This window comes from Rhizomucor pusillus (assembly GCF_041956525.1).
Source record: "Rhizomucor pusillus strain CBS 183.67 unplaced genomic scaffold VTP01scaffold_5, whole genome shotgun sequence".
Lineage (NCBI taxonomy): Eukaryota > Fungi > Mucoromycota > Mucoromycetes > Mucorales > Lichtheimiaceae > Rhizomucor > Rhizomucor pusillus.
In genome coordinates this window covers 465,786-484,754 of record NW_027192147.1, presented here as the reverse complement: position 1 = coordinate 484,754, position 18,969 = coordinate 465,786, and the positions used below count along the sequence as shown (strand labels likewise).

General features: G+C 44.2%; 7 protein-coding genes across 7 annotated transcripts; 3 read left to right on the top strand and 4 right to left on the bottom strand.

Annotated features, from left to right (window-relative positions):
- Positions 1-797: 797 nt before the first annotated feature.
- Positions 798-2,659, bottom strand: VTP01DRAFT_8313 (uncharacterized protein; the record flags this gene model as incomplete). Its single annotated transcript, XM_069387421.1, has 10 exons — positions 798-823; positions 887-1,291; positions 1,359-1,496; positions 1,562-1,869; positions 1,930-1,936; positions 1,996-2,021; positions 2,093-2,158; positions 2,229-2,421; positions 2,481-2,501; positions 2,566-2,659. The coding sequence occupies 10 exons, from the start codon at positions 2,657-2,659 to the stop codon at positions 798-800; spliced, it is 1,284 nt and encodes a 427-aa protein (XP_069241191.1).
- A 1,994-nt stretch (positions 2,660-4,653) lies between these two features.
- VTP01DRAFT_8312 (uncharacterized protein) lies at positions 4,654-7,085 on the top strand (the record flags this gene model as incomplete). Its single annotated transcript, XM_069387420.1, has 12 exons — positions 4,654-4,733; positions 4,808-4,865; positions 4,933-4,951; positions 5,023-5,043; positions 5,110-5,200; positions 5,268-5,465; positions 5,529-5,559; positions 5,616-5,728; positions 5,804-6,206; positions 6,258-6,395; positions 6,454-6,477; positions 6,537-7,085. The coding sequence occupies 12 exons, from the start codon at positions 4,654-4,656 to the stop codon at positions 7,083-7,085; spliced, it is 1,725 nt and encodes a 574-aa protein (XP_069241190.1).
- Positions 7,086-7,160: 75 nt separating this feature from the next.
- VTP01DRAFT_8311 (60S ribosomal protein eL13) lies at positions 7,161-8,285 on the bottom strand (the record flags this gene model as incomplete). Its single annotated transcript, XM_069387419.1, has 5 exons — positions 7,161-7,169; positions 7,259-7,465; positions 7,530-7,703; positions 7,796-8,047; positions 8,175-8,285. 5 exons carry the CDS (start codon positions 8,283-8,285, stop codon positions 7,161-7,163), a joined length of 753 nt encoding a protein of 250 aa, XP_069241189.1.
- A 263-nt stretch (positions 8,286-8,548) lies between these two features.
- On the bottom strand, positions 8,549-9,559 carry VTP01DRAFT_8310 (uncharacterized protein; the record flags this gene model as incomplete). The annotated part of the gene is made up of 5 exons (XM_069387418.1): positions 8,549-8,691; positions 8,759-8,867; positions 8,926-8,948; positions 9,153-9,231; positions 9,428-9,559. The coding sequence occupies 5 exons, from the start codon at positions 9,557-9,559 to the stop codon at positions 8,549-8,551; spliced, it is 486 nt and encodes a 161-aa protein (XP_069241188.1).
- A 1,226-nt stretch (positions 9,560-10,785) lies between these two features.
- On the top strand, positions 10,786-11,268 carry VTP01DRAFT_8309 (uncharacterized protein; the record flags this gene model as incomplete). Its single annotated transcript, XM_069387416.1, has 2 exons — positions 10,786-11,085; positions 11,146-11,268. 2 exons carry the CDS (start codon positions 10,786-10,788, stop codon positions 11,266-11,268), a joined length of 423 nt encoding a protein of 140 aa, XP_069241187.1.
- Positions 11,269-12,347: 1,079 nt separating this feature from the next.
- VTP01DRAFT_8308 (uncharacterized protein) lies at positions 12,348-12,605 on the top strand (the record flags this gene model as incomplete). The annotated part of the gene is made up of 1 exon (XM_069387415.1): positions 12,348-12,605. One exon carries the CDS (start codon positions 12,348-12,350, stop codon positions 12,603-12,605), a length of 258 nt encoding a protein of 85 aa, XP_069241186.1.
- Positions 12,606-15,834: 3,229 nt separating this feature from the next.
- Positions 15,835-16,935, bottom strand: VTP01DRAFT_8307 (uncharacterized protein; the record flags this gene model as incomplete). Its single annotated transcript, XM_069387414.1, has 4 exons — positions 15,835-15,948; positions 16,001-16,086; positions 16,145-16,619; positions 16,675-16,935. The coding sequence occupies 4 exons, from the start codon at positions 16,933-16,935 to the stop codon at positions 15,835-15,837; spliced, it is 936 nt and encodes a 311-aa protein (XP_069241185.1).
- Between the last annotated feature and the right edge of the window lie 2,034 nt (positions 16,936-18,969).

The window sequence follows — 18,969 nt, the reverse complement described above, 5'->3', positions numbered from 1 at the left end:
TGCTACCTCCGTAATTTTGTCTGATCGAGTTAATGACTAATAAACGGTGAAGATATCAGAACGAGCGTGCATTAACACCTATTCCAAAGAAATTATTCGTAGCAGCCTATGAAGTGCAACTGGACGATCTTATGAATAACAGCATAGTTTGTGTTAGGTTCAAATTTTCAAGAATCATCGTCAACAGCTACAGATCTGTGATACTATATTCTACATATTTCTGCCATGGATGCAGTGAAACAAGTAAATAAATTTTTGAGTCTCGCTCGGATCGAAGCGACTCAAATGTTAATAAATTGGAATATGCATGCGTCATTTATGGGCAGGACATTCAAGCTGTATCTACCAAGAAATACGCTGCAGTGCGAATTTGGAAGGAACCCGCAATCACTTACTGTGTATACCATGTTAGGGTTTGCAAGCCAGACCCTATGTGAAAAAGAAACAATATTTAAATGGGATCAATCCTATCGAATAAAGCAGAAGTTGTTGTTAGCAGAATATTATTATGCCCCACAACTTGGCAAGAATGGTCCTATAGTCAACCCAGTTGGCCTTGAATGTATGGGTGAATAAGTTCTACGGCACTCGCAATGACAAAGAGAACATTAAAACACTTGAACATGCCATTAAGCAAGGGTAACCATATTTGCTTGCATACATTCTTTTTAATGCAAGAGTTTACGCTTACTAGCTCTTTATTTCCGGATGCACATTCCGGGATACTGCTAATAAGTACGGTGTTGGATAGTGTATAAGCCTTTATTACGATAAATAACGTGATTAACAAGAATGGATCATTGAGGGCAGTTGGAAGGAGAGCCTGTTATATAATTTGGTTAGTTATCAGGAAATAAATAGAAAATATGGACTTGGCATGTCATACCTGACTTGATCTTTGCTACTTCTGCTAGCAATTCGCCGTTGGAGGAATCTTCGTCCACAGACCACACCATTATACCGCCAAGTCCTTTGCATGCAGCGTAGTTGACCTTGATAGCCATAGATTGCGGATCATCGTATGAAATAAAAGTCTTGTCTGTCGGATTGAAAAGCCAAGGCGTTTGGGTAACATTATCCCATCGACGGATCCATGGAGAAGCAGCCTCTGTTGGACTCGTCAGCACCCCTTGAGAGCGCAAGTTTCCATAGCGCCAGACGCCAGAGAGACCGCCAGGGTCTTTTGAGCAATACGGGTCCTGCCAGGATGCATCGTTTGAATCACCGTGAGGGGCCTTGCCAGCGATCTGCGGCTGGTATTGGTTCGTCTTTGTCATGTCCACCGTTGCAGCTATTGAAAAAATGACCATAAGTACTGTAAAGTGCAAGGATATGCCGCCTCAATAGATCAAACTCACTTGCTGAACGACCGTAGAATGCAACGCCAGGACAAATTTTCTCGTAAGGCATGCCAGCTTTGTTCCAGGCCTCGATACCAGAGACAAAGCTATCAGCATCTCCGTATCCTGGCTCAAAATTGAACGGGGCGTTGGGTCCTAGAAACGATGCAGTGAATCCAATTGATATTTTGTTAATTGCAAGCAGATGAAAATATTCTTACCAGTGGTCTTGTTCCACGCGCCGTTGATATCGTATGTCATAATATTAACTCGGTCGAACACATCTGCGAAGGCTGATACATCCTGCATCTTTCCTCCTGAAGTATCAAACGTACGGACATGCACGGCTGCTGTCAGTTCCTTTACACCTCCGCTGGTCGCATTGGCGTTGGTCGCATTGGCGTTGGTCGCATTGGAGCTGCTCGCATTGGAATTCAATGCTGTTCGAAGTTCTTCGAGCAGTGTAAGATAGTTATCGGTGTCAGAATCGCTGACTTGGTTGCAGCCTGCTCCCTGTCTGCCAGGATACCTATCACATCCACCGTTAGTATGCTGAATATTATCTTGCTTTATCCGTATTGGTGCTTACTCCCAATCTAGCAGCATTCTGTTAATACAGCCAGTATTTCATACATTGATAACTGTTTGCACTTACCAAGGTCGATACCATCAATGTCATATCTAAGAAAAGAAAGAAGATGGCATGCTTAGGAAAGCTACTCAAAGTGGCTTTCTTGCAAAGTTTTACTTACTTGGCAATCTGATCGGTACACCACTTTATGAAGGTCTGACGCGACGACGCATCCGCCACCATAGAACTAACAGATAAAAATCTATGCATCAATCTCCTTTTTCATACTCATGTTTGTACTTTCAGTATTACTGCACCTAAACGTAATTGATCCACTCCAGCCGCCGATTGAAATCAGCACCTTGGCTCCTTTAGCATGCGCGGCCTTGACGAGCTCAGGGAGCTGGACAGAAACTTGCTGGTCGTCGGTCCACTCTGGAGTAGCGCCTTTGATCATGATAGCAAACGCGTAATTGATGTGCGTGTATTGCGAAAAATCAATCTTGGAAACTATAACATGCTTTAGTTATTCAATTACGCAAAAGAACAAACGAGATCTTGTTGCTGACCTGGATACTTTGCGTAAAGCCCTACATAGAATGTGTGAGTCGAAGAGTCAAATATCAGCTAGCCACGGGCAAGAACTGGACTTACAATTTGGAAAGTAACCGACAATTGCCTTGTCTGCAAAAACGGTAGACGTCAAAGAGGCCGCAGCGATAGCCAGCAGAGGAACCAGGAACTTCATGTTCAAGAATTACAGATGTAGGCTGTTCAGGGTCGCCGTTCCAGGGTCTTTTATACAGAACAGGGTGATTCGTGTACTTCCCACGGCGAACATTGTTATCTTGAGAGAATCTCTTACCGTTTCCAGTCTTGTTTCATTAATAAGAGCAATACAGCTTGGCCCCTTTTTCGTGGCCTAGATTACAGGGTTCATCCTGCAACGTGATCAAGCATTTTAGTCAGCAAATCAAGGAAACCCTCTTTGTGCCATATTGCGAATAATTGCTCATACGACCATGTTACATAATCCTCGTCAGGGAACTGCTTTTTGCTAGGTAATTTTACAAATGGGAGAAGCAAAGAATTGCTGTTGCCTCTGGATCCAAAATGTCATGTGCTCTTGCAGAAACAAATATTATCAGCCTCAGCCGTTACCATTAATATCATCGCGTATTGATATTGCCAAGTTTTCATGATTTATTTGTCGAGTGTGATCAGGTCATTCATTTGCACAGTGAAAGCTGTTCGCAAATCTGTCATTTGACCTAGCCTTTGATAATGAAAATAAGATTACGCTAACCTCCCGAGCTGAAAGCGCTAACAGCATATGACAATCAAATCATGCAACGGTAGCGTATCTTTCGTGTATTTGATAAGCTTTGTGTATCGAGAAAAGACTACAGAGTGGCCCTTGATGAAACCCTTAAAGGGTCTTTTGAAATGTTATATCTCGTAAGACTGCAATTTAACATCTTCTCACGTGATTAGCAGGCGCATTTTCCTTTTTTTTATTGAGACCACAGCGCAGAAACCCGTGATATATGAAGGAAACTACAACCACTAGCAAACGAATTCCAGATAATCCATTTGGGCAATATCCAGGTACCTATCTCCCTGACGCATTTTACAGCACTTGCTTTGCAAAGCTGAAAGGATGTGTAGCTGGCTGCTTAAGGTATGAAACGTTTCACAATATCGTGATGTCATGCACGCAGGCGAAATATGCAATGTGGCACTGATCAATTGTTTACGCTTTGCGTTACAGAAAGGACAGAAAGTCGAGGTGCCAACTCCTAATTAGTGATCTTTGTTTATCCGCGGAAGAAGCTATCATATGCTTGACATCTGCCATCTTTATAGAGGAACACGATAGAAAAAGTACGAGTAATGCTGGTCCGGCGGTGGGTATCTTGTAATACTTGTGACAGGATGTGCAAGCAGAGACCAAATGTCGTACCAATTCATGCGGAAGATTGGAAACCATCCACCCGAGCAAGTTTACCCTTTCACAAAAACAGATATCGAGTCCAATAACTAACTTATCGACCCGCTTGACTCTGAGCACAAAAATCAGACGCCTACAAGTCACTTCACAGATGCAAACGCCTGCCGATCAACGTTAAATATTCGTCTATAAATCATTAGCTGTAAATTCCTTAACGTAAATCTTCATATTCTCCAGTCGTCAACGGATATTCAGACTTATTTTGACTTTGATCCTGTTTCTATGGGACAAATTCGCTTCTCCAAACATGATTGTAATATACTGAGTGGTATTGATAGCTAATTATTCCTTTTGGTAAAGCTGACCAGCAATCTAGAAACAGAGAATATTAAGATTGACACTCTTGAGTGCCATATCCCTATTCCACACTATTCAAATAATTCGTTGACAAACCAAACTTGACATGATAAGACTACTGAACGTGGTAAATAACTCCGAACGAGGCCTTTGGGAAATGCATTAAAGACACCCACTCTTAGTAACACGCAGGTATCGAAGGTCAGAAGGAGGTTTATGGATTGTGACAGCAAATCTTAGTAGCTGCATATGAATAAACTAGGATGCAACTACCGTTTACGTGTATTCCCTTTGCAAAGCTTTCATTTCAAGAATTGGGAAGATATGATTCGCGGATATCATCGTCCTGGTCAAATCTCATGTGATACCAGCATTTAAAGTTCTTGACCGAACTGTCGGTGGATATTTGCACCTTCTACTCTCTATTTATTATTATGACAACTGATAAGGACGTTTGGCCCTTTATTTCTCGACGCTCCACCGTATATTCGACCCATGGCATGGTCGCTAGCTCGTGAGTGGTTTGCTGATCGCAGTGAGTAGATCGTGCATAGCATGGAGCTAATTCCGAGTGCTCGGCGAATCAAGTCAACCCTTTGCAACGCAGGCCGGTGTAGAGATTCTTCGCAAGGGAGGCAATGCAGCTGTAAGTTTACAGAGTTGCAATATATTTCTTCGTTCTGCACAGGTTACTGACAGTTAATTTCATACAGGATGCAGCTGTCGCTGTGGGTAAGCTTCTGATAGGTCGGACTGTGATTTGGGTCATCATTTCTCACACATCTGCCCTCCAACCAACCCAGCGGCTGCTTTGAATGTCACCGGTGAGAAAAATATAAGACATATCCGCGCGCGCGGGGCAGACACTAACATTTTGAGACGGTTGCCAGAACCGGCTTCAACTGGTATCGGCGGCGATGCATTCTGTCTCTTTTACGATGCAAAGACCCGCACTGTCACGGGTCTCAATGGCTCTGGAAGGTTATTTAGCCGATTATGACATATTTACACTTACTATTCATTGTAACATTTCATTTTGGTTTAAAAGATCTCCTGCAGCCCTCACATTAGATTTTCTAAAGAAGGCAGGCGTCGCCGACGGTGCGACGTTACCACCAAGCAGCGCGCATGCTGCCACAGTCCCCGGCGCTGCAGCTGCTTGGGTTGATACAGTCCAAAGATTTGGATCGGGCAAGCTTGATATGGCGACAATCCTGCAACCAGCCATTGATTTGGCCGAAAACGGGTATGTCAGGCATTTGTCCGGTCAATTGCAACGAAAAAGGTACTGATGATCTATGCGTACAAGTTTCCCTGTCAGCCATATTTCTGCTAGGATGGTAAGCCTGCAGCTAACTTATCGAAACGCACCGTTGATTAAATTATCGCGTGGCAGTGGAAAGAAGAAGAAGGTGACCTGAAAAAGGTCAACGGAGACAATGTAGATCTCTTGATTGAGGGCAAAGCTCCTGCGGAAGGCCAAGTCATGACAATTCCTGCGTTGGCAGAGTAAGTTTGGAAAAATCGCAGATGGTGATAAAATGATAAATCAAGGTTTTCTAAATTCTTGCACACACACAACAGAACCTTTAGAACGCTTGCTGCCAACGGTAAAGAAGGATTTTACAAGGGCCGTATCGCCGAAGCCATCGTTTCCGCCATTCAAGCTCACGGTGGTGCAATGACCCTGGAAGACCTCGCTGCTCACGAGACAGAGTATATTTCGGAACCCATCTCTATTGATTATCACGATTGGACTATCTGGGAAATTCCTCCCAACGGTAGTGGTATCACCGCTTTGATGGCACTTGGCATCCTCCAAGCGCTCGAAGAACAGCATGGAATCGATTTTACAAACATCGAGCACAACTCGGCTGATTATCTCCACATAATCGTCGAAGTATTGCGTCTTGCTTATGCCGATACCCGATACTATGTCTCTGATCCCCAAGTGGTTCCTGTCCCGGTCAAGAAACTTTTGAGCAAGGTAATGATATGCTTATCCTTTGCTAGGTAAATTTATGAACTTTGCATCTAGGAATATTTGTATGAACGGGCAAAGCTGATCGATTTGAAAAAGAGAAACGATAATGTGGAAAAGGGATATCCTGATAAAAACAGCGACACTGTATACTTCTCTGTTGTCGATGAAGAGGGCAATGCTTGCAGCTTTATTGTAAGTTTGGAGCACTTTGTTTAGAATTCCCACAAATACTAAATAGGACTCCACATAGAATTCCAATTTCATGCATTTCGGCGTAAGTCAATGACCAGAGCCATCATTTTACAATTTGGCGTATTGACTTTAAGTTTGCAGACACATATTGTGCCGGAAGGATGTGGTTTCGCTGTACACAACCGAGGTTGCAACTTCAATTTGATTGAAGGACATCCAAACTGCATTGCGCCAAAGAAACGTCCCAACCATACCATCATCCCATCCATGATCACTCGCAAAGCCCAAGACGGCAAGCATGACCTAGAGGCTTGCTTTGGTGTGATGGGTGGTTTTATGCAGCCTCAAGGCCACGTCCAAGTTGTTATGAACCTCATGCATTACTTGGCGAACCCTCAACATGCACTTGATTTACCCCGTGTCTGTATCTCTCAAGCAACTACTTCGCCTTATGCCTACAGTTTCACCGACGTGAAAGACTCTGTGGTCTTTGTTGAAGAGGGAATCACCGCAGAGGTGGTCGAAGAACTGAAAGCCAGGGGCCACACTTGCATCCTATTTCAAAACCACAAGCGATCCATGTTTGGACGCGGTCAAATCATCCGTGTTAGAAACGATCCAAGAACAGGAAAGCGCGTACTCGGCGCAGGCAGCGATCCTCGCGGTGATGGCTACGCAGCTGGATGGTAGAGGCAGAGAGTTGTTTTTTTGTCACAGAAACCAATCGCTTTTTTATTTCCTTGCAACATGGGCGGATGCAACAATTTATTTTTTCTAGATGATAGGATAGTGTAATTGAACACAATGTGATAAACAACCAGTTAGCAAGAATATTTCTTCTTCTCTTTCTGTTTCTTTCTTACCTTGTTGGCCTCTTCTTCAGCCTTCTGGCGAGCAAGCTTCTCGCGGTAGCCCCAGGTGCGGGCATCCTTGCGAGCTTCCTTGAGCTTGTCGAAAGCAGAGACGTTCTTCTCTTCAGCGGAGATGGCGCGAGCCTCAGGAACGTTGGAGACTTGCTCAATGGGAAGGAGACCACCACGGAGCTGAACAGCAGCGGCGCACTCAGCAGCCTAAAGTCGAATCGCCGTTGGTGAGCAGACTGTACATACCATCTTCTTGTAGTTTCTTCCTTACCTCAGAGTCACCAGCTTTGGGCTTACCGGTCTTGCGGGGGAAGACAATAAGCTTAGACTTGTAAGCCTTCAAGCGCTGAACGTTGAGCTCGAGGGACTCTTGGGAACGGTTGCGACGGCGGTGGTCGACGGCGATACCGATGGTGCGGGCAACTTTGCGGTTGATGCCAGCTTCCTATTATTCCAGTTTATCGCATATACACACATTTACCAATTAGTACTCTGTGATCTCGCAAATCAACTTTTTCCTCGTCATCCACTAAATACCTTGAGTTCTTCAAGGGTGAAACCACGGCCAGCGCGCAACTTCATGTTGTAGCGGAGGGTGGGGCATCGGACAGCAGGGCGCAAGAGACCATCGACGGGTCTGGGGGCGATGCGAGCGGCTTTCTGGATGCGCGCAATTCTTCTCGACTTTTTGCGACCGGGCTGATCGAACCAGGTCTTGACCCGGCGTTGCCATTGCTTGCGGAAGTGCTGGTTAGGCAATTGGTTGTTGTGCTTCAAAACCATGGTGGCCTTTCGAGAAAAAATCCAACAACATTTAGCGAATCCATCCATTCATTCCACGTTGTCCTGCATCCATCCATCCATCCATTTTCGAACAAGCTGGATGCATCTCTATACGCTCTCGCCATATACATACCGAGTAAGCTAAGGTAAAAGGGAGGTTGCTATGTTGCCAACTTGACACAATGTCTTGGGCAAGTTCGTCGAAACGGAGTCTGAAATCTGGATGGACTCCCTCCTCCTCCATGAAGTGTGATTGTCTGTGATGGGTTTGAATAAGCGCCGCATTAACCAGCTTTCAGGATTATGCGCTTCCCCACTGATATATCCTTTTCTGATCAAATATGTTACAACACTAAAACAAGGGACTGCGTTGCAAATAGGAAGTCCTTTTTGACTGTCAATATAAAGATTCTACTGGATAACAACGGGCAGTTCGCCTTACAATGATGGTATCATCTTTTATATGATTTGTTTATTTGCAAAGAATAGATTGATGATAATAAACGCTTACGGTTGAGCGTACTTTTTGACATACTCCTTTGCCGTTTTTTCGAACTTGGCGCGATTCGTATTGTACACCTCGGCAATGGATCCAACTAGGGCATCGTCAGGATTTGGTTGCAGCAGTAAAGTCATGATAGCTTCCAATACTGGAATGCAGTGCACAGTTCAGCCACAATAAACATTGTCCGTGCCGCAGCTCATTAACTAACTAACCTTGTGACATCTTGGTAGCAGGTTTCCATGTATCTGCTTTAAGCATATCCACACAGATAGAGCCATCGTCGTCGATATTTGGGTGATAAATCTTTGTTGCAAAGTTTACCTTATTGCATTGTACATCAGCAGCAAATTTTGATCGCTGATCATTAAATGACGTTTACCACTGGCGGTTTGAATGGGTAATCTGCAGAGAATTTGATGTCGAGCTTGAAAACACCTCCTTTATACGGGCTCTCGTCCTAGCATGAAAGCTGCGTTAAATCACAAACTAACAACCCTACATAATATTCAGGAACGGCTGATACTTGCTGGTCCTTGTATATATCCTGTAACTCGGATGTGAGTCGTCCATACTTGTGCTTGTGCACCCGACCTCAAGAATGCATACCTTTCCAATGGAATAAGTCGTCGTTGACAGGTTCTACGGATACTCCTGCTGGAGCAGTCTTTGTTAGATCACCTAATTCCTAAAACATAGAGTTGGACTTTAGCCTAAGCATTCAAGGTTTGCTGAGACCATCCTTTCATTCACCCTTTGAATGCGCTTGAGAGCCATTTGTGGAAGACCTGTGTGTGTTTCTGAAAGCCGCCGCAGCTCCCGCTTTTGCATGGACTTTCAATTTGGGTGCCGCTCCTTGCGGAGCCTTGTCCTTTTGAACGTACATCTGCGGTCAAATGCAAGGCGAAATTGCGAGCCATGTTTTGTTTTTTCAAGTGCAATAATGAATCGATATTCAAAGCTGCCTTCATCTGCAGAGGATAATGCTCTTCTGTGTTAACTTGTTGTTTCTCCATTTTCTGACACTTTGGTATCACGTTAACGAGATCAGCACCGAGAACAAACGCGAAACAGTAACGTGAATATCATGAGAATACTAGCGAGAATCAAGCGGGAACATCATCAATAATAAGCAAGAACTGTCAGTCCAGATCTAACGATCGAATAATAAGAACGAACTGGATGCGGCTTCAAACCCCATCTCTAAAGACTACAATGGGAAAGTTATCCTTTGGCTCACGAATAATTTTGCTTGCTTTGTCTTTATTCTCAGTAAAGACCATCTCGGTGACGTTCGTTCTCAACGTATTCACATTTGTCTCCTGTTGTCACTACGCATCTCACCAGACACACACTTGCCTGAGAAAAGCTACTTGCCTGATGCAGGATCGATTGCACCGAATCTGCATGAAAACCATTAACGCTTGTGGTCGCTCCGGGACGCTTCCTGTCGCCCCAAAAACAAACACTATTGGCATTGCCGCAGCGAGCAGACCCCCAGCATTGCGGCAACTTTATAAAATCGCTAAAGAAAAAGATTGACGTAGCAAGCAAGTAGGACAACACCACAGAAGATCACTGCTGTCAGCTGTACCTGCAAAAGGAGAAGCTAAAAATCGCTTCAGAACATCAGATAACCGACAGGAGGGTTCAATAACATGTGGCAGACGGCGACTTGCAATATACAGTACTAGTGCCTGGAAATCGAAGCATTTGTCTGAAGATGGGCCATCCACAAAAAAAGCAGACTTTCAGGACAGAGTACCCGTTCGTAAAGTACTTTATACGCAGTAGAGCTCAAGAGATCAAGAGATTCTTGTGCAGAGTATGCTACGATACTGGATGCGGGATCAGTTTCTTAGACACTATGTCAACTATGAAAGCTTGAAAACTGCATACAACAGATACAACAGAACTCTTAAAGGCAAAGCAACTGGATCGTATAGTGGATAATTTTGTATCATTGCTTTCTTGTGCAACTCTCCGCGGATAGTCTGGTATCAATGATGTCCCTGTCGGTGCCAATTGCTTCGTCACAGGTTACGATTGCCATTGTGTATACTATACGCAGCCGCTAAGGAATATCCACTACAGGCAAGTCTGTATCCGGCGGAAACGACTTGTTTGCATGTGCGGATCCAAAGCCCGTTTGAGTCAGCACGAAGTACAGTTTATCCAAGAAAGCAGTAAAGGCCCATTATAATGTTTGCACCGGATCGCGCTGACAATGCAAGATCGGCGCATGGTCGCTGTTATAATCGAATTTTCTGGAGGTATCAACGCAAACAGCGGCCGTAACAAGGAGAGCAAGAACTTGGATAAGTTGCTACCGGCAATGAAGCAGATGAACCAATACAGAGACGTAAGCTATCCAATTCCTGTCTTTTTGCAAGCGATCAACCGCGAGCATCGCATTGGACAAGACAAAGAAGTGCTAGGTCTCAGAATGGTCACATGCGACGCGGTGGAAGAGAGAATTCAGGAACGAGCAAACGAAAAACTGCGCATGCACGAAATCATTTCAGCTACTTTAGATTCAGTAGTAAGACGAAAATTTGCTTATACAGCATACAACAAGGAAGGTGACCAGGCCATATTTTAGCTATTCTTCTTTACTTTGAGTCCCTCCTTATGGTATTGGATGAAGTCCACATTCTCGAGTGCCAATAACTCGAGCACGGACAACCACAATCTTACGTACAATCTCTGCCTCAGGTCTGATTAAGTGCAGCCTGAGATTTCCACAGTCACCAGCCGAGAAAAGAAACCGAGGAGGTCATGCCGAATTTACGGGCACAGGAACCGTGCTGGGGACTACCTTATCTTCTTGAAGGCTACAATGGATGAGATGGATAATATGAGCAGATGAAAGGCCGCTACTTGGTAATGGATAATCCCCCTATCCACAAATCTGATGATATTTCTAAGTATATAAAGTAACAGTCTGGATGCTTGTCCGTCGATGCTTTGACGTTTGTAAGTCTACGTCGTTGTCTCCAAAGATTCTCCGTCTTGATGCGGTTCAAGTTGAGAATCGACGGTATACTAACCAGCTTAACTGTAATCTACCTCCGCGCCTGCACCTTCCGGGCCAGTTGATGACGAAGGGGAGAAAGCCATTGCCCACATTAAGCATCTAGATAGGGAATCGTCCGTTAGATCTATATAGACTTGCAGCCTTTTTGATTTGAATGTTAGTAATGATGCGGCTCTTTTGGCACGCTCTGAACAAAACACCATATAAAATATTCACCCGATTTGTAGCATTTGGCCTGAACCTTGTCAAATTTCCAGTCATCGACACTGGTACCACCTTTCCAATGGAACATATGAACTGCACGTAATATCACACCATACAAGCCTGGTCATACCCATGCACCAGAGCTGTTACAACGAAAATCCTGGAGAAATGCCCTGCCCGGCAACAACTCTTAACGCTTCTTTTTTTGCGATCGACAATTTTATAGTTTGATGTGGTGCATGCTAGTAATATTATTCTGAGAATTGCGATATTTCTGTAAACAGCTTCCTTCCCCTATACTTTGCAGAAACTCGTGTAGCTCCGAGCTGCATAAGTTTCTTCCATGCTGAGGATCGCAGGTTTCTCGTCGTCGACTGCGCCTGATGGGGCTGAGGGCCTTTAGCAACTTTTCCACCAAGTGAGGGGGGATGGGGGAGCCGCAAATCTCGGGGCATACAGTGTAACCCGCCTATTTATATTCAAAGGGAGCAGTTGTAGCAGCAAAAGATATATAAACCAGACACGAAATAACGGTAGAATCATCAACAACAACTTCAAGAAACATGCTCAAGACCGCCGTTGCCGCTCTTTTCCTCGCTACTTTGGGATTGCTCTCGGAAACCGTTACCGCTGACAAAGCATGCGCCTGCGTCTGGGAGGACAAGAACCGAATTGCTAGCAAGATTTCTGAAGAATGCTGCAGTGAAGGCGACTACGATGGATGGTGGTGCCTGCCCACCGGTGATGAAAAGAAGTTCGAGGCTTGCTGCGTTGAACACGATAAAACGCTTACTATCGCATGCGAGCCTGGAGACTATTAGACGAAACCCGATCCTCCATTAACTAATAACAGCCGACTCACTGGTGCTAATCTTTTTACTATTATACTAAAGAAACAGCATTTTGTACAACTTCCTGATCTATCGACAGTTTCCTCTTTTGCTACTAAAATCCAGAAATGTCAACAGACATTGGTATTTTCCAGGAGTTTCTATACTGATGTTCAGCTGCTATAAAAGCCAGCGAAGTATAAACGTCCATAAACTGAAGCGATACCTTCTGCACGAGTGAATTTCCAAAAAAAAATGCCACAACGCTGTAGTCACTGCGGAGGAACCGACCATGTTCGACGATCCAGCCGATTATGACCCTATAATGACCTTGCAAATGAGTATGCAATTTGAAGCTGTATTTTACCCGTCTTGAATTTTGGATCTTGAAATAGGTCAATAGGTCAATAGGTCAATTGACACTTTGAAGAAACAATAGTAATGGTCAACGCTCGAGAACAGATGTTCGATTTGTATCTGAAAATCCTGAGCATCTTACAACAACCGAGAATAACTTCTCAATCTCTTTCTGTTAATATTCCTGGAAATACGTGACAAATAGAGGTTTATGTAGGCCAAGCGAGCGCAAAGCAAGAAGCTAGATTTTACTGTTGTATGCTCTCAAGCGTGCGCCGGTCTGAAAAGACCGGGAATTCGACGGCACCGTGCTTGCAGAAGCTCAGCGGATGCAAAACCGCCGGAGAATGGAGGTCTATGAGGGCCAAGCAAGTCGAGCAAACCTCCATTTACTATTTTGCTTTGCACCTACTACTCGAATCTGCTGAAGACATCTACGTCCCTCAAGACGAAGCGAAGCGAGTCTAGCCGTAGGCTAGTATTAAAAAAGAAATAATCAAAGTTAAATTACAAACAAGGAAATACAGGAATGAATATGAGGAAGTCAAGAACGAGTAGCAAATGTAGTTGATTGGGAACAAGAGAATTTCATTAAGAGCACTACGTTAGTACTTGCGCTACTGCTGCGTAATCATAATTGATACTTACACCCCGAAGGGTAATCCTCGAATTCACGAGGGACCAGACCGCGCACCTGGTGTTTCTGTGCCCCGCAGCAAAGTAAACCATAGACATACTTTGTACCCGTGGGATCGGTCTATTAAAATAAAGAAGCACGACAGAGGACTTGAAGTGAGCATCGCGAGAGGCGGGAGAAAAGACGAAGGAGAGGCGCGAGACGGTTGATATTTGAGGTGGAGGGTCAGGACAGAGATCATGTCGGCTATGAAGTTAAGCGTCAGAAATGGTACTGCACCTAGTGTGAGCAGCCAACGTACCGGGATGTTTGAGAGAACAGAGCCAAAGGACGAGATTTTGGATCCAGGTCACCTTTTATATTCGCAGCTGTGATTCAATGCATTAGTTGACGCGTTCCTGCTGTCTTTGAATGTTTACGTGGATTACGTTCGTAATAGGATCATATTCCTGAAGGTTACATTGGAGGCATCAACGCACGTCGAGGAAGATAACCAGAATAATACCAATCTCGTCACCTGTATTTGACAGAAGATAATGAAGTGCCTCATCTACATCATATTACATATAAATTGTACAGAAAAGATCTAAAGGTTTGCTTTAGTTTCTTGGAATATTTAGGACGCATTCAAAGAAAGCAACAAAAAAAGAGCACCCATATTCGGGGCAAATGTGCGGGATTTCGTGTAAAATCACGTCTGAAGCAAGATACAAACCTATGATGCACAGTCTTGTCATACAGCTATCAATCTATACGGAAATATGATTGAATCTACAAGATATTTGATTCTGCTAACAGTTCAGGATTTATTATTAAATATTATTCTGCAATGCAAGCTACTTGATAACTATGTTGTACTATCCATACCGTTTGTCTTATATCAAAAAACTCTAGTCTATCAAAAGATACAATCTTCTACTATTACAATGTATCCCCAATAATTTTAAAGCCTCGGTTACAGGATTTTACTTGAAAATAACGAGACTTGAAAGTCGACGTCGGAAGTCTTACTAGGAATCTACTGCTAAGTATAAGAAGATGGTTTGCGGATTTGTTTCGAAGCAGCAAGAAGCTAGATTTAGGTGTGGCATTCTCTCAAACATCGATTCATGCGAGTTTATTCTACAAACTCGGATCAGCCATGAGCTTCAGCGAACCAAGCGCAGCGAGCGAAGCGAAGCGTGAAGCGCTTGTAAATCAAATTTTGTTTGACATGTAAAGTTATTTTCGTCACAATTGTCACATTTTACACTTACAATTTCAATCAACATTAAATGACTGCGTGAAATGCGGGAAGATCCGTATAGCAAAATGCATCGCCGGGAGAGGAAGGTCCACACTCGTTCGACAACATATTAATCGAGATCCAACATTGACAATTGTCAGTGTAACCTCAAACCCATTTTTTGCCTAAATTGACGTTTTTCCGACAAACACTTTGACAGCAAATAGTGCTTATATGCTAATCACATCTACATAGGCAGAGGCTTTCTCTTCATCAGGAAACTTACATCAACGAAAGAAGACTCGTTGCCATATTTAATTGATACCGTTGCCAGCCAATTCTGCACAACTAGATTGCGGTGTCACCAAACTCTTTAAAAGGCAGAAGATATTTTGGAGCATCACTGTGACCAAAAACCCCATACCAAAGCTTTCAGTAAACGACGTGTCTGTGTTGCCATCTGCGTGACAATACATATTGGATGTAAGAATCAACTGCTCTGTGACACAACCCTTAAGCAAGCGAGTATTTCATTCTAAAGGATTTGATGCCTGCTTTTTCTTTCGTGCACTTGATTGCATTGGCAGAAGATGTCGCTTCCCTGCGCTGAACTTCGCTGAATAAGCATGGATTTATCTAAAAGTTCTTCAATAGTGGCATGCTGTCGAATGGAAGATGCATACGTTCAAACTACCTTTGTATTTAAACAATGGAAGGACTTGGTTCAGAACTGTAGTGATTATTCTAATGGCTATCAAGAAGCTATGAATGATTTGCAATAGGATGCAATTACACTGAACAAAAAAGCTTATAAGTGCTTGTTGGAGGATGTTAAATAACTCAAGTTGCGAATATGCCGACAAATTAAATAATATATTTTTGGGAGCAGTTTTGGGTGTTGCAGAGGGGATTACAAATCCCTTTTGAGGAAGCGCTAGATATTTTTATTTGACAACAAAAACGAAACAGAGGAAGAAGATGACATCGCACTGCAATGGTCTTCAAGCTGCAACCTTGGATTGACCGGCGCTAGAGTTCTGTTGGCGCGCGAGAGATTCACGCACAACATATGCGGCCTTTTGTCCAGAGATCAACATGGCACCAAATGTAGGACCCTACGTGGGACAGGTTAAAAATGTGTCTTACCAAGGGACTGGTTTAACCTACCATGCGTGGGGCTCCGTCGAGTTCTGCCAATTCCATGCCAGTGACTACCATGCCAGGCGCAGCCTCGCGTGTATAATTTACAATAGCTAGTAAATGCCGTGAGCGACCGTGCAAACAACAACAGCAAAACAAAAGTCTACATACCATCCTCGGCCCGGTTCATGTCCAACGCAAGCATCTGTTTTTCATCCTTGATCAGGCCAATGGATCGCAGACGCTTGATACCAGAAGCACCGAAGGGTCCATCGTGTCCGCAGCCAGAGACCACAACCTTGGCTTCGATAACATTGGGGTCCATGCAGGACTGGGTGTCGTGGTTCAAAGAAACAAGGGCCCAGTTAGTCACCACACCGGAAACCTTGCCTTCTTTGACAATCAGATCCTCAACGGCGGTGGCGTTGAAGAGCTTGACGTTTGGACGAGCCAAAAGCTTGGACAGGATAGTGGAAGTAAACAGAGCCGCATGCTTGACCACGACGTAGTTTTCCTTTTCATCGTATGGGACACCAACGTCATCGAGGAACTTGTGAGCAGGCTTTCGAACTACCATGGCAGAGAACAATTGACCACCCAGCCAGCAACCGCCTCCAGGAGCGACGTTCTGCTCTACAATAGCCACCTATTCGAAGGACATGTGAGAAACTGAAGGAGAATAGACAGGGATGGAGTCTTACCTTGATATTAGGATCCTTGCTGAGCTCCCAAGCGCAAGAAAGGTTCGCGCTACCGCAACCGACTACCACAACGTCGGTTTCGGCGTAGTCGAGCATATCGGTCATGTAACGCGAGGTCATTTCACGGTTGACCTCGGATTCCCGGATAGGCTTGAATGTGTACTTGTCAAAGTCGGCCAACTTGAGAGCGGGCTTGTACTCTTCATCAGAACCCAAACGGTAGCCAGTGGCGACTTTTGTAGCAGTAGCAGTAACGGACATGATGTCTTGCCTCAGAAATAGTAGAACGATGGGGAAGAGAAAGGCAACTTGGCAAAGAACTTCTTTTATACCCACCCTCCTTTTTTTGCGCAGGTCCCACGAAGAGGATACCGCGTCGTCCAGCATTTCCCTATGACCTATCTATCCCTCTTGTGGATTGGCGATCCTTGAAAAGGCATGTGGTCCGATCTAGAGGCCGGATCAGAACGGAAAGTCGACGGACACGCATCTCGGGGTTTCAATACACATTTCGCTGCATGAATTAGGTCGCCAATCAAACCTTTGCTCTCCAGTGCATTTTGGAAAACAGGATATACAAACAGTGTTGTAAGAGTTACAATGTGCTATTATATGTTGTTAGCGTGCTACAAATTAGCGCTCTTGACTGTATGAGCACCGTTCCCACGGTATTTTTCTTCTGTTTCAACAACTCTTCGACAGTGATCCTATTTCGCCACTCTTCAGGAATATTTTGATGTAGCGCTTACATGAGCCAAGAAAAACAATGCTCATCCAAGAGAAGCAGCAGAAGTTTCCAGTCTAGCAATGAAAGAGCAATGATTTTGTCATGTACTGGTGTACACAGTCATGAGTATATAGGGACAACTGGCAAAAGACCGAGAAGAATATGTGAAGACATAAAGTGACGACGGTAAAAGTCTGTTCCGTGTAGCAAATTTGAAAAGCAGTCAAGAATATCTTGGATTAGAGGTAAACAAATAAAACTCTCAAACGCATAGTGCCCATGCTTCCTTTTTTTTGTGTACATCATATAGGATTTGTTCCGATACGGCTATCATTGAATATTATGAAACTATGGAGGCTTCAGAGATAGCTCATAATCAAGGATATAAACTGCGGCAATGGTGTCCGTGGTTCTTTTTTTTTTTTGCGATCTTCACCATGCAGCGAAATGTATGAAAGGCACGGTAGATCTTTCTACCGATCCCGAGAGATATGCCTTAAAGTCCCGAGACGTGGGCGAAGACTTTCCGGATCAGAAACCAAAAAAAAAAAAAAATTGCATGGGAGCAGGTGCACGAGATGGGTTCCCTCTAGGGTCATAATTACGCGCTTTTGGGGTAGGAACACGCTAGCAACTGCCAAGAACTGGATCAATCGCGGTACCTCATTCAATCTCCCTCGCTTTTTTCTTTCTGTGGCTGCTACGCGTCGTAAATCCAAGAGCGCGTTTTTACATCGATCATCAAGCCTGGCGACTTTTGGACTCTTGACACGAATCCGTGACCGACGCATAATCTGCGTAGCTGTCCTAGATTCAACAAGCTCACTCAATTTGAGACCTGAGGCTCGTATCTAACAAGATGACTCACAATTACTGACCCATATTCGCTGAGTCGAACCAAGTTGTACTCCCCGCACCGTAACGCAACATCGTAAAGGCTGCCTATCATCAAAAAGACCGTGCATCTGAGATGGGGCGACATTAAAACTTATCCGGAGCTACTGACAGCAGAAATGATCAATTGAACCCAAGGTGCCATGGACGGACGAGAACAATGAATTCCCAGAGAGAAGTCGGGATTGTCAATAAGGAAAGCTCGGATAGTCCCTGAGTCGACAATAGCAAACTACCCATAATATCTACCTGAATTGTGTTGCTGCTTGGAAGCCGAAGATAACTTTGATCGGAAAAAAGGCATCCCAGACAATAAATACTGAACAACAAACGAACCGTTGGATTTCTCGTGCATGCAATGCATACAATGTGATTCTAACGCGTCTGCGGTGCTGTACGAGCAACTCAAGTTCCCAATGATATTTTGCAAACGTTATTGACCCCAACAAGATGGATAGACGGCAAAAGTAGCGCTGTTGACGTAATTTGTGCCGAGAAACACAGTCATCCCCAAAATACCCACACACGCGGGGTAGCATGGACCCTTTCTACAGCTAAACAACTACTTTAGTTCGGAATGATCCGTGCTAACAGATGGAAAAGATTTATGTTCCTGCAAGATATGAGCCGATACGTATTGCTTAACACAAACGGCCATCCCGGAAATTCAGGTT